This window comes from Zootoca vivipara, chromosome 3 (genome assembly GCF_965207765.1).
Source record: "Zootoca vivipara chromosome 3, rZooViv2.hap1.1, whole genome shotgun sequence".
In the NCBI taxonomy this organism is placed as follows: Eukaryota; Metazoa; Chordata; class Lepidosauria; order Squamata; family Lacertidae; genus Zootoca; species Zootoca vivipara.
Genome location: NC_142586.1, coordinates 66,694,688 through 66,708,648, shown reverse-complemented (window position 1 = coordinate 66,708,648; position 13,961 = coordinate 66,694,688). Strand labels below are relative to the sequence as shown.

General features: G+C 41.5%; 1 protein-coding gene across 5 annotated transcripts in view; it reads left to right on the top strand.

Annotated features, from left to right (window-relative positions):
- Positions 1–13,961, top strand: part of EZR (ezrin) — a 38,128-nt gene that overhangs the window by 16,318 nt on the left and 7,849 nt on the right. For all 5 annotated transcript variants that reach the window (XM_060272790.2, XM_088667337.1, XM_060272791.2 and 2 more), the window contains exons 4-9: positions 3,301–3,396; positions 4,864–5,138; positions 5,292–5,375; positions 6,389–6,535; positions 10,134–10,230; positions 12,413–12,576. In XM_060272790.2, the coding sequence (XP_060128773.1) occupies positions 3,301–3,396; positions 4,864–5,138; positions 5,292–5,375; positions 6,389–6,535; positions 10,134–10,230; positions 12,413–12,576 (863 nt within the window). The remainder of the gene's footprint in view (positions 1–3,300; positions 3,397–4,863; positions 5,139–5,291; positions 5,376–6,388; positions 6,536–10,133; positions 10,231–12,412; positions 12,577–13,961) is intronic.

The window sequence follows — 13,961 nt, the reverse complement described above, 5'->3', positions numbered from 1 at the left end:
ACCAAGGAGGGAAAGCAATATTGCACCATCCATAGCTGTATATTAACTACAGTAAAGTTTTAACTATTTTTTGAAGTTGTTAATAGGGAGAGAAAGAAGGTTTTGTTAATAAATAACAAACATAAGGGGTTAGCAGTCACTTTTCTGCCAGCGATTTAACTCTTTCACAAGGTTTATGTAAGAATATGGGATTCGAGAATTTAGCAAGTTTTCCTTACATAGAAAGGAAAGCGTGTCGGTTCTGTGCATTTTATGAGGGAAATAATGTTGGAGGTTGTCGGTGCCACAATTTCTCTCTGTCTAGGCTAGGAAGCAGACCAGGTAGTGAGTGCCAGCAGCCTGCTTAATGCAGTGAAGTGCAAGGCAGGATTGTTTACAGGAATTGCAAATTGATAGTGGACTACCCTCCTGGGTCAGAGGAAGGTTCATCAGTTCCCGCATTCCAGCGATATAGAGCATGTGTCACATTGAGCGTCCTCACCTCAGGACCCAAATTGCTTCCATACAACTAAGATTCCATTTAATAGCTAGTCCTTATTTAAAAGTAAACTATCAAGAATTACCTTATCTAGTGTGGTGATTAATTCTTTGTTAGGTTTTGGATGGGAGGAAAAAAACTTTCTTTTGTCTGACCTGAACCTAGTGCGAATCAGTGCCTTTGGGTTTCTGTGTTTGTTTGTTTGTGTGTATATGAGAGAGAGAGAGAGAGAGGTTTTCTATCTCATGCTTCCCCACCCACATAGTTGTCTCTTTTCTAAACAAACAAAGCCCCAATGTTTTAATAAGGGAAACGTCCTAAGGCTTTGCCAGTGACCCAGCTGCAGCTCTGTACCCACACAACCCGGACCCTGCATTTAAAAATAAGATATTCTAGGACAGATGCCTGTGGAGGCCTGAGGAGACTTCTCTCTGTAGAAATGATGCAACATCTCCTCTCATTTCCCAATATGTACAACCAGAACATAGTCGCTTTCCCTCCATAAAGGCATCTCTTTCTTGGCTTTTTCTTTCCACACCATCACTGTGCCTTACGTAGGTATTTTCAGGATTATCAGTCTGTTTCTGCTGTTAGTAACATCAGTAAGCCTGGGAACCTTGCCCCCCCCTCCACCCCCACCCCCCGCAATATGTTGGGAGCAGCAGAGTGAGGATGAAGACATATGAACAGGCCTCAAATCCCAAACAAAGTGTAATAAATGGAAAAAAGATTAAGTACCGCTGCCCTAAAGGGGGGCAGATCTCTGAGGAAGTTGTCCTACAAGTGTTTGCCCCTTTGACCTATATTCATAACGAAGTTTATGCTGTCGGTTCATCCAGTGTGTTTAAAGCAATTAAAGTGTTCATTAAATAATTTATCAGATCTGGAAAGAGCCAGACAACCCATGGTCCAGAAAGTCTCACTAATTATGCTCAAACTGTACTGGAGAATAGATTTAAACACAGCCCTGCAGAACATAAATTAACTTAGATTGGTACATTACTGAGGCTAAATACTGCAGTTTCCCTTGGTTGCAAAACTAGTCATGAATGCATGAGACTCTCCTAGAATATATAATTCCAAATGTTCAATTTATCTCTGGCACTGTTTTAGAGTGTGTGTTTTCTCCTATATTCAGTGCTTTTTATTTGCTTCGAAGATTGTATTGATATGGATTCACATTGCCACCCTTTATTTCCCTGCCAGAAATATTTTGAGCAAATTCCATTTCTTGCTTCCTTTAAAATATGTTTTGAGTATCAGAGTTGTGAAGCAACAAATCTGCACTATACTTTGCAAATTTGAGTGGCAAAATATGTGTGAATTCCTCTACCACTATTGTTCTGTACGCTTAATCTCAAGATTTTCCATAGCACGTAGTAAAGATTTGAAACTTTTCCAGGTGAAATATGGAATGCTGAGAGAATTATGTGATGGAATTGTAATTAAACAGTGGTGCAAAATTTTTGTGTTACTTCACCTAATTATTGGGCATATTTTAGGGAGTGAGGCATTTTGTTTTGTTTTGATACTTGGTTTAAAATAGTACAGTATTGGCATTTCAACTATTTCAGTAAACAAACTGAGGTTACATTATTCATTCTCTCTGATGCATTTCCAGACAGTAAAAGCATAGTCTTGAGAGTTAGTCTTGTCTTTAAATAGGGCATCTTACTTTTATCTTTCTATAAGCTCTTCCTTGATTTCCATTTTGTCTCCCATTAGTTGTCATTGATTAAATCTATTAGATTATCTGTCACTAATTATCTAATGCAGTTGAAGGAGACAATCCCCACAGAGTGTTAATTAAAGGCAAATGGCATAAATATGTCAATTGGCTATCAGGGCAACTAGTAGATCACAGTAAGAGTAAATCACTGCAGAAGGAATGGCATTTTAACGTGGCTAGCTTTATGCTACTTTTAATCACTGTTATATATTTTCAGGGTGATTTTCAATAATAAAATACTATGTTGAAGTATGGTATAGAAAATTATTAAATTAATGGGGAAGTCTTTGACACCTTAAAGCATCTTCCACCCCACAAAGCAGATGCTGCTGCTCTATTCAGTTTTTGAAAATTTGGAGTATTGTAGTTTTCTTTTTTTAAAAAACCTATGTGATTGCTTTTGACGGGAGAGCAATTACAGTTTTGCATGAGCTGATAGTTGTTACACTTGGCCGCTCATCTTGTTTAAATTCCAATATCAGAATTAATTACAGGAAGCTTTTACAGCTTTCAAGCAGCTTTGCAATTTTTATTAAGGGAGGATCACATTTCAGAGATACAGCTCCTCCTAGCTGAGCTGCCTTTCTCTATCTTGGTCTCTTTGAACCCTGAGACGACTCTTAAGAGAGACATCTAGTTATGCTATTACTGATGAGACTGCACCATGCAGCTCTTAAATTTTAGAGTGCTTAAAAAAAAGAAAGAGCTGTAAATAAGAGCTGTAAATACCTATCAGTTTCATTGTCTGTTTTGCACACCGATTAATCTGACCTCTGATAATATGAGGCAACAGGCAGCTGATCAGCATGTCCTTTGTCCAGTCTTTCAAACCAGCATTTTTACACGAAAAATCCTTACTAAGCATTTGCCACATTCTCCTCTCAGCCTTTTGTTTCTTCCTTGTATTGAATGGGATCAAATTCCATGGGATCAAGTAGTCCTGGCAAAGCTGGCTTTTAGAGGGTCTTGAAAATTGCATTCAGAGGGTGGAGTTGGCAGTCTACATTACGTGCTATGGCCAAGAGTCTTAGAAAACATAGGTGTTTGACCTTTTTATTTGAACTCTTTGGCCTCCGTTGTTCTCATCTTTTAGGTGGTCAAGACAATAGGCTTACGCGAAGTCTGGTACTTTGGTCTTCAGTATGTGGATAACAAAGGATTCCCAACCTGGCTGAAGCTTGACAAAAAGGTAAATGAAATGAACTGAAATGGAAAATACAGCCACAGCTGTGCACTAGCCACCTTAGGTGCATCTCTGCATTACTTTGGTCTACAAGAAGGGCACACAGATAACATTGAGAGTGTGAACTTGGTCAATATTAGTCTGCAATGGGACTTACAGTACAATGAGACATTCAGTTGTGCCTGGCAGACACTAGGGAGCCATCTACATCAGGAGTTCAATCCAGTAAGCCCAGCAGTTGCTGTGGTGACTTCCAGAGGTTAAAAAGCTTAGTATGGGAAATTCCATTTAAGAAAAAAGAGATGCAGTGTTAAAGCTATTCAGTCCTCTGGTGACTAACGGCCTGGCAAACAAGAGTTCTTGCTTAATTTCTGAATACTGACTGTTTGTACATAGTCTAGTCTCAGCTTGTCTGCTGCCTACTCCAAATAGCTTTATTGTGTTTATTACAATTAGCGGAACTTCTTGGTATACATTGCTTAATCTCTGCAGGACTAGTTGCCAAATTGCCTAGAATAAATTGTTCTCGCAGATTAGTGAATTACCATGTGGAGACTAGTATAGACCTATTCCTTGTTCTAAAGCCTTCAGGATTTTTAAATAAAACAAGCCATATGTGTGCCTGTGTTGTCATAGCTTTCTCTTTTCCAGCTTACGTTTGCTGTTACGGGTGATCCTTTGGTGAAAAATATGATAGCATTGTACTGCAGCTCTGTTCTGTGTGAGATAATTTATTTCTCTTGCCATCCTAGCAAACATTCAGCATGAGCTATACATAATATTGATATACCTTAGGAATGCTGGTGCAGTAGTAATTTGGTTTGGCGTTGTATAATGAGCAAAGTGGCTGAAAGCATGCACTCATTACTTCATCACACATATAAGCATCTATTTATTTAATAAATTATGCTCCGTTTTTTTTCACCATGCATCTCAAAGCTGCTTAAGAAAAGGCAAAACATATAGTTGCATCCAGATAGTTACTATGAGGCTGCCCTTTGACTTAAATAAATGAAGAGCCCCTGATCAAAAGTAGGGCCAAAGAATGGAGTACAAAGTAGGATGTGAAGAGCAAAATTGCCTCTTGGCAATTGAGAAGCCTTATGGTCACAATGCTAAGGACAGTGTTCAGCTGAATAATTGTGTGAGTAGAATGACACCTGCTTGTGCAACTGGACTCCAGTCACTGTCACCCCATGCCATCCTCAGTTATACTCCAAAGGGATAGGGGAAACCACATAAAATTTTTAGAAGGGGTGTGGGGTAAGGGAAGGAGTCCTGTTGTGCAAGCAGAAGTTTTTTGGCTCACATTTAGAGTTTCTATGCAACTCTGAGGCTGACAACCAAAAGACTTAACTTTGAGTAATGTGTTCAGAAATGTTAGTAGTCAACAATACCTTGCTAACATTCAATTGTTTTAACATGCTGCTCGTGTTTTGCTGCTGCTCCCTCCTTGCCCCCTCTCCATTTCAGGTCTCTGCTCAAGAGGTCAGGAAAGAGAACCCTCTGCAGTTCAAATTCCGTGCCAAGTTCTACCCTGAAGATGTATCTGAGGAGCTGATCCAGGACATCACACAGAAGCTGTTCTTCCTGCAGGTGAAAGAAGGAATCCTTAGTGATGAAATCTATTGCCCACCTGAAACTGCAGTCCTCCTTGGGTCTTACGCTGTGCAAGCCAAATATGGAGACTACAATAAAGAGCTCCACAAGCCTGGATACCTCAGTTCTGAACGCCTCATTCCCCAAAGGTGAGGACATCTCATGGAAAACTTAGGGATAGGGCTTCTCGGGGGAATTTTAAGTGAATTCTTTAAAACTAGACGTACACAAGTTTAAACTAGAGCTTACAACTTTCTCACCTCATGAGTTTTCTATTTGTTTATGTTTTTTTGTATATTTAGAGTAATGGACCAACATAAACTCTCTAGAGAACAGTGGGAAGAACGGATCCAGGTCTGGCATGCCGAACATGGTGGAATGCTCAAGTGAGTTAAGGCACTGAAGAGGTCTGTCTGTTTTCTTGGGCCCACATTTTGCATTCCCATTGCTCACCAGCTCTTAAATGAAAGGTAACCCTGTAGCAAAGAACTTGCAACGGGTTCTTTACATATATCTTGCTCTGGCCCATCATCTTCTCTGCATTCCTGATACATAATTGTCCGTTGATGTATATAGAAATTACTGTGCTGGGCACAATGCGTGGGTGAAGCACAACATGATACTGGAATTTTTGAAATGCTCTTGAAAGTACACAGGTGGGGCTACATTCAATGAGTGTGTAAGCAAACACAGCCCATTCACATGTAGTGTTCAACGAGTGTAGTGTCTGTGTACCTGTGACATACAATAGAGATGAGTTGTACAAATCAACAAGTGCACACTCCTCCACCCAAACACTTGCACGTGTGTACAGGTAGTGTGTATCTTCAGTGTGTTCAGTGTAACTGTTCAGTGTAACAGTTCAGTGTAACAGTGTAACTTCTGAACAAGCTTATGGGCAAAAACTTTAGAGGATTAGCAAAGCTGGAAATTTATTTATAGAAGTATTTCTATGGTACCATATCATAAAATATACAACAATTAAAAAGCCATTAAAAACAATAGAAAAAATAATTGTGGTGAGTGGCTAGTTAAAAAGCTGTGAAGGCCTGTTGGCATAAAGATGTCTTCAAGGGATGCCTGGAAATCAAAAGGGAAGGATGGCAGCCCACACTGCTCAAAGAGTGTTCCACAGTATGGCGTCAACAATACTAAATGTCCAACTTCTAGTTAAGGCCAGTTGGGCCTCTGCTGTAACCCAGGTACAACTAACAGTTCTCATGTTGGACAAGAGATAAGTAATATTGTAATCATTTTGTAGTAAGGTGGCTTTTCTGTTCATCTTCTCCTGTTACCCCAATGAGTGCATTTATTTTCCCACTGGCACAAAGGTTTTGCGTCAGTCTTAAAAGAGAAACATCATCTAACATTTCCTACATATGATTTCCTTGTCAACCAGAGAGAATGCCATGCTGGAATACCTGAAGATTGCCCAGGATCTGGAGATGTATGGAATCAACTACTTTGAAATCAAGAATAAGAAAGGGACGGATCTCTGGCTGGGAGTAGATGCACTTGGGCTGAACATTTATGAGAAGGACGACAAGTAAGGGGATGTTTTATTATTCCTTTGAGGTTGAAGAGCAGGCATTAGTGCCAGAGAATTCTCTCGTTATCTGTGCTTTGTATTTTTATGGCAGCCTTATCAAAGCAAGTCACCTTGGTGTACTGAATGCGGTTGTGCTGGGAAACACGTGGCCCCAAAGTGACTTGCCTTTACTATCTCCAAACTGCGACCTGTTTTCCCCTTAACTCATATACTAGCCCTTTAGAAGGGCAGGCAGGGGTCAAACGGAAGAATCCATTATATGGTGTAAAGGTAAGCCATATATGAGATCCTAATGATAGGGCTGGCAGAAACTTGGATCCAACTTCATCAAAACATTGTGCACAAGCAAAATTAATTGGGAGGAATTCAACATTGCACTTTGGCAATCATTCTGTCAGGGCAAGCATTTTGGCTTGTCAGGTGGAATGATTCCCCCTTCACCTCCTGTGCTCTGTTTCACAGGTTCTCCTGAACCCCCAGAGCCAATTTTGAGGTGTGGGCAGAAAGGGGAAAGCCCCATTGTGCAAATTAAGTTATTGCATTCATTAGTTGAATCCTGCCCATTATCTCTTAACTGATCACTGGTAGGTGTCTACCAACATCTGAAGCAGACAGGGCTCTAGGGCCATTCAGAGCCCAGGGACTTGGGTTAGAGCCAAAGGATGATAGAAAATGGGTCATTTACACATAGTACCTCCATGGGCAGGTGCAAAAAAGAGGGATCTGTGACTTCAGTGCTTTGGTAGAAAAGGGAATTTCTTCTTCAACCCAACAGAGGTGCAGGAGCCCTATCCTCTTTTACACTGAGCCACTCTACCTCTGAGGGGTTTAAGTAGTCAGCTGGCCTTTCCTGTCTTACCTGGTATGTTGGCTGCAGGTGGAGTATGACAAACTGAAATCCACTTCCTTGCCCACCCAGGTCTCCTGCAGAAGTGAGGTTTCTTAGCTGTAGTATACAAAAAGTTGGGGAGAGCACTTTTAACTCACTTTTGTTAGTGGCTGGCTTCAGCCGTGAGCCATTTGTGTGCACCTGTCCTTAGATGGCTAGGTTGGGGTCAAACTGGAAGCAAAATAGGTTGTGTCCTCTGCCATACACAAATTTGTAGCTTATCCTCTTTCATTAGGTAGCTGTGAGATCTCTAGTTTTGGAAGAAGGGTGGGGAAACAGCAGACTGGTAATCAGGGAGCAAGAGAGAAGAAACTTAATGGGGACAAAATGTAAAAGAAAACTAGTCCTATTCACGTGCAGCAGAGTTAAAGGATATGAGTTTGGAAGAATCTGAAATAAAGAACATACATTTTTGCCAGTACTAACTTTGCTTTGTCCCCTCTGTTCGAGGTAAACCATAAGCCCATATAACTAGAGATGTTTAAGCAGTTTATGGAAAGAGGATAGAATAGGCCTTCATGTTGATTTTAAATGAAATAGTCTTGGGATGGTAGAGTAGGAGAGAGATTTTTCTGAAATGCTGAGGTGCACCATCACCCAGAAAACAAGGAGTGTCACTCTAGGTATTGCATGAGTGAAACTACTTCTAGTTTTAGTGTAGCCATAGTCACTCAAACAGGTTTTGCAAGCTATCCACGCTTCAGAAAGGAAACTTTGCCTCTGAAGGAAAATCAGGGGAGGGGCAAACGTGCATAGCAAAGTAAGCGCTGGGACACCTGAAAATTAATTCATAACCTTCATGATATGAGGAGGCTGGATCCCACCCTCTCTGTTTATGCAGTTAGATATCTCAGTTTGCTTAAATGAATTAGAGCTGGGTTGCATGAGAAGGGCTGTAGGTAGGAATGGCAAGGTAGGAAAAAAGAGAAGGGGCCCCTGCACATTTTATTAGTTGTTTAGAGCAACCTTCTCCAACTTGGTGCACTTCAGATATTTTGGACTACAACATTTGGAAGGCAACAAGTTGGGGGAAGTCTGGTGTAGAAAAGGAATTTCAGCAGGTTTAGCTTGTCGTGCCTGTTGGAATTTCCTCTTCTACACAACTGTGTCAGAACCCAGTCCTCTCTCCCCCCCCTTTCTTTCCTTTTTTGTGTCTGGCCACCTTAGCTGCAGGGCAGAATAGGGCAGAACCACACCTGTGGTTAATAGAGCTTAACATATAAATATTAGTGCCACTGCTTTTCATAATGAAAACAAAATTATAGTTCTTCTGCACGTAATTATTGTTTTGGTGTTTTAAAGTGGCAGACAGAAGGGATACATAAAATTTTAGTGTTACGTTTATAATTTTATAGATTGTCCTTCTAGAGATGGGATTGAACGGAGGGAGCATTTTGACACCTTTCATCATAAGAGATATGCAATACACATATATAAAGTAAATGGGTATCAACATATTGAGTGGATTTTAATAGTTTTGCTTTGCTTTAAAGCAGAAATTGTGATAGTCTGCCATTAACTGGAAGTTAATTTTTGACATTAATAAAACCTGTACAGAAATGAATTGATGGGCAAGGTCAACTAAGCTTCCATAAGATAGTTTCTTTGGTTCTTTTCAAACTACTTGTGTACCAGAAGGACAGGAAATTTAGGAAGGTTGAACACACAGCATCCCCAGAAAAAGTAATGCATTAAAGCACCAGTGAATAAGCACTAAAAAAGAGGATGCAGATTTACATAAATTTTGCTATGCAAATTTGCATAAATATACTTTCAGAAATAATTGCCTCTCACCCTAACAGGGAACAAGACTATGGCCACGTGACCTGCGTGTTCTGCAGGTGTGAACCCTGCATGGGCAAATTCAAAGCGACTGTAGCTGCTCACCCTTCATATGGTTATATTTTCACCAAATTTTGACTGGACAGCCTTTCAAACAGAGGACTGTCCTCCCTAAAGTAGGACACATGGCTGCCCAACTATCCCCAAAGGCAAAACTCAAAAGTCACAAAAAACAGGCAAAGGCCAACCACCCCAAAATACCCAAACAATAGCACATCTCAACAAACAGGGAAATCTCCACCCGCAAAGGGGGAAAGGAATACATACCCCCTACTCGGAAAGGCAGTACACAAGTGTGCATACACACAACAAAACAAAAGGCATTCCGCACGCAATCCCCCAAGCAAGCAGCAGTAGGATCCCCTTTGTTATTAATTAAAAAAAAAAAGTTGTAGCAAGAAAGAGCCTAGCTGATCAGCCCCTCCATTCCTTTATTGAGAGAAAGTCTTTGGTCTTAACCTGAGCCCCAGAGGCATTCCAAGGAAAGGAGACGAAGAGGGAAAGAGACTGAAGGTCTGAGCTTCTGTTTTCTAGCCAGCCTAGCACTGGCCAAGTTAAAAGAAGAAAAAGAAAAAAGGGAGGGGCAGGTGACCTCCAGCTGAGGGTGACATAATATCTGTGGGGCCCCAGATCTAAGAAAAATTGATACCTAGGTTTAGAACGACAGGCCCCAGCCCTGAGATGAAATTGAAAAATGGTTTGCTTTTACGTAATTGCTTGTCTACACAGGACCAAACCCGACAGTAATGATGCCGTAGAGATCTGACCCTTTTTATATTTAGCATAGTCGCATTCAAGACAATTTATGTATAGAATCACTGTATCTTCTTAAAAAACAAAACCATAATAATTTTGTGTTTGCAGATTAACTCCCAAGATTGGCTTCCCTTGGAGTGAGATCAGAAACATATCTTTCAATGACAAGAAGTTTGTCATAAAACCAATTGACAAGAAAGCCCCAGTAAGTATAGCCGATGACGAGTATTCCTGCCAAATCGAGAATGTTAACTTCCATCTTTCCTCTGATACTTTTTATGCTAATGGCTCAGTTGTGGCTTGTATGTGTCAGCAATACACCAGTACTTCAGCTCATAGGTATTAAATTCCTTATTAAAGGATCAAGAAAAGAAATGCTGGCATAAAAGATAACATTGACCTAATAGAAAATTATTGCCGTTCAGTTGTGCCTCCTCCCCCTTTTAGTATTTTCTCAAAAATGATCTTTGTGACCTTTATCTGTAGTATGTACTTCAGAGACCACAGGAGCAATGGCTCATTAACTCTTCCCAGCAACAACTCAGATTACAGTTTCCTGTATCTGATGGAAAGATTTCCTCCTGAGGCTTCTAAATATCTCACCCCATAGACCACTTGCTGTAAATAATTTGTATTTGCTAATTGCCCTGTAAATACCCCTCCAATGTATTGGTGAGAGGGCTTGGAGAGTGAAGCTGCCTTCCCTCCAGACTCTCACTGCTTCGCTACACTGAAAGCCTTTATTTCCATGAGATAAATCTGGTTGGCGACAATGAATTCATGAAACGCTCCTTTATTCTTGTGTGCATAAGCTCCCCATGCCAGATAGTTGTTCATTATGTTGTAATTTATATACAAAATATTTGTGAATCTTGGGCACAGCCGGTCCTCTGCAAACTGGGATGCACTTTTAAAACAAGATTTTTCATGAGGCTTTTACAGAAACTAGCTTAGCCCAGTGAAGGGCATTGTGTCTGTACTTAAAAATTTCGAACACACAAAATGCTTTGCAGTCTTTGACTGTGATACGCAGTGAGCACTAGCAGGGGTCTTCTGTTGGCAATTGTAGAGAGAGAAAAGCCTTGGTGTGTGCAGGGCACTGGATCACAACCCACATGGATCTTGGGAAAGTGAGTCCCGAAATTCAAGGGTTCTCATTCCTTTTACTTAAAAAGAACTGCTATTAAAAGTCTATTTCATACACAGTAAACTGCATAAAAGGACACACTCTCAAATGAAATGCAAACGTCTTTATAGCCATGATTGAAGCTCAATGAATGTCTTTTCTCATGAGCATAGTAGTCTGTGAAAACCTTGGTAACAAAAGACCTCTCAACCATTACTGCACTATTTATCCTATTAGGAGTGGGAATTGGGAAGCTGTATAGGCATCCAGTTCAGAGAACTCTAAAGGCATGGTGACCTCTGTGCTTTTAAAAGAAACATGCACTGCCTTGGATGATTAAGGCATGCCTTCTGTTAAGCTAATAGAAGCTTGGAATTATTAGGGAACTAAGAGCCATTGAGGTGTAGGAATTGGACTGAGGAAGTTGGACTGCAAATACTTAGCTCAGCTCTAAACAAACATGACTTGCCCCAAGTCACTATCTACCTCAGCCTAAATTGCCTCACAAGGCTGTTAGGCTAAAGGGGATTTTAATTCTCATTACTGTGAAGTCCTGACATACAAGTATGATAAAGAGCAAGAAAATGTAACTTTGCAATTCAGTAGAACTGGCAAGATGCAGGCTTGTGTCAAGATTACTTTGGTGAAACAGCAGTGAAGTAACTTGTTTCAATAAAAGCTCAGTATTGGCAAAAAATAAATGTGATTGGACACCATTTTGTTTAAACACTTTTCATAGCTTTGTAGTAGTAATAATAATAGTAATAATAATAAAAACACTGTTTTAAAGCTGACTGCTTGGAGAAGTGAAGTATTTGTTTCCTCTGCCACATGAATGGTTTGGTCCAGTTATTTGACAAAATGCTCTAATTTCAGTCTACATCCCATGCTGAGTACATTAATTGGTGCAGTAGACACTTTTATTGTACTGTTTTTCTTAACTTTAAATTCCATTTCCATAGTAACATCAAAATCTCTAGTCTGCATTTGCTTCCCCTAAGTTCTCTTTTCTCTTCCCAATCTTTGGGCCTTGTCTCATCATCCTAAAGCAACACATCGTGTGTAAGTTTCAGGAAAAGAACGAGGCCCCACACAATTAAAACACATAAGCTGTTGTAATACGATGCTACCTGTGTTTTCCATAACAAAGAACTAAGGACTGAGTGAGTGGGGAAGATGAGAATGCTTGTGGGAAGCCCAAGTAGATGTTGTTGTTGTTTGTTTTTTTACTTACTTCCCCCCCCCTTCCTCCTTCTGCCAGGACTTTGTGTTTTATGCTCCTCGTCTAAGAATTAACAAGAGGATCCTGCAGCTGTGCATGGGAAACCACGAGCTGTACATGCGCCGTAGGAAACCTGACACCATTGAGGTCCAACAGATGAAAGCCCAGGCCCGTGAAGAGAAGCACCAGAAGCAGCTAGAAAGGTGTGCAAAGCGTGTGGTTCACTTGAATGGAGAAAGTGGTGGGACCTAATGTGTTGTCTTCAATAAAAGTTGGCAGAAGTGGAGATTGGTGGTGAGGCTAAAATGTCACCAATGCAAGGGTAGAAATCTAGAGAACTCAGTTTTTCTTGCTAAATGTAGGCATACGCACTTAGCTGAGAAGAGGTGACATAAAGCAATACAGTGGTACCTCGGTTTGCGAACGCAATCCGTTTCGCGGAGGCGTTCGCTTGCCGAGGTATTCGCTCACCGAAGGCACGCTTCTGCGTGTGCACAAAGCGCTGATAGAGTGCTTCTGCGCACTCACGTGGTGCGCAGATCGCTTCTGCGCAGGCGCGAGTTGCGCAGATTGCGTCTGCACATCCAACACCACGGAACCCGAATGAAAACACTTCCGGGTCTGCAGCGTTCGTAAATAGAGGTTTTTGTAAACAGAGGTAGTCGTAAACTGAGGTTCCACTGTAGGTAACTACTTAAAGAAATTGTTGTATTGCTTTATTTTGTAAGCTGCCTTAGGTGCCTTTCCAAAAAGGCCATATATACCGTGTTTCTCATAAAATAAGACACCGTCTTATATTTATTTTTCCTCAAAAAAACACACCACGGCTTATTTTCAGGGGATGTCTTATTTTTTTATATTTATTCAATTATAATTAAGGCACACGGAGGCTGCTGCCGGGTCCCGGGGCTTGGTGCACTGCGCGCCAAGGCTCCTGCCGGGTCCCGGGGCTTGGCGCACTGCGCAGAGGCTGCTGCCGGGTCCCGGGGCTAGGTGCGCTGCGCGGAGGCTGCTGCCAGCTCCTGCCGGGTCCTGGGCCTTGGCGCGGTGCGGTGCGCGCCAAGGCTTCTACCGGCTTCTGCTCTTTGTGCGCTGCACGCTGAGGGTCCTGCCGGGTCCCGGGGATTCGCGCGCTGCACGCCGAGGCTCCTACCGGATCCTGGGGCTTTGCCTCTTTCTGGGTCGGGGCTCGGCTGCAGTGCCGCGTGTGCTGCAGCTCTTGCAGGCTCCTGCTCGGTCGGGGCTCCACGTGGCAGCAGCATCCGGTTCCGGTTGCCGACCGGCATCTTCCTTTTCCTCTTCCTGCTTCCATCCAGACCTGCTCCCACCACTACCCAGTACGGCTTTTTTTTGCGGTATGTCTTATATTTTTTCAACTCAGGAAAATCCTGCCATGGCTTATTTTGTAGGTATGTCTTATTTTATGAGAAACACGGTAAATGCAACAATTAACTACTTTAAATAAATAATACTGGATCACAACAGAACTGTGACGTCCAGCATTTTGTCATATCAAGATGCTCCAGAGATTCATTTTAATCAATCTTAACCATTATAATGCAGTAATATGGCAACTAAGCAGAACCAA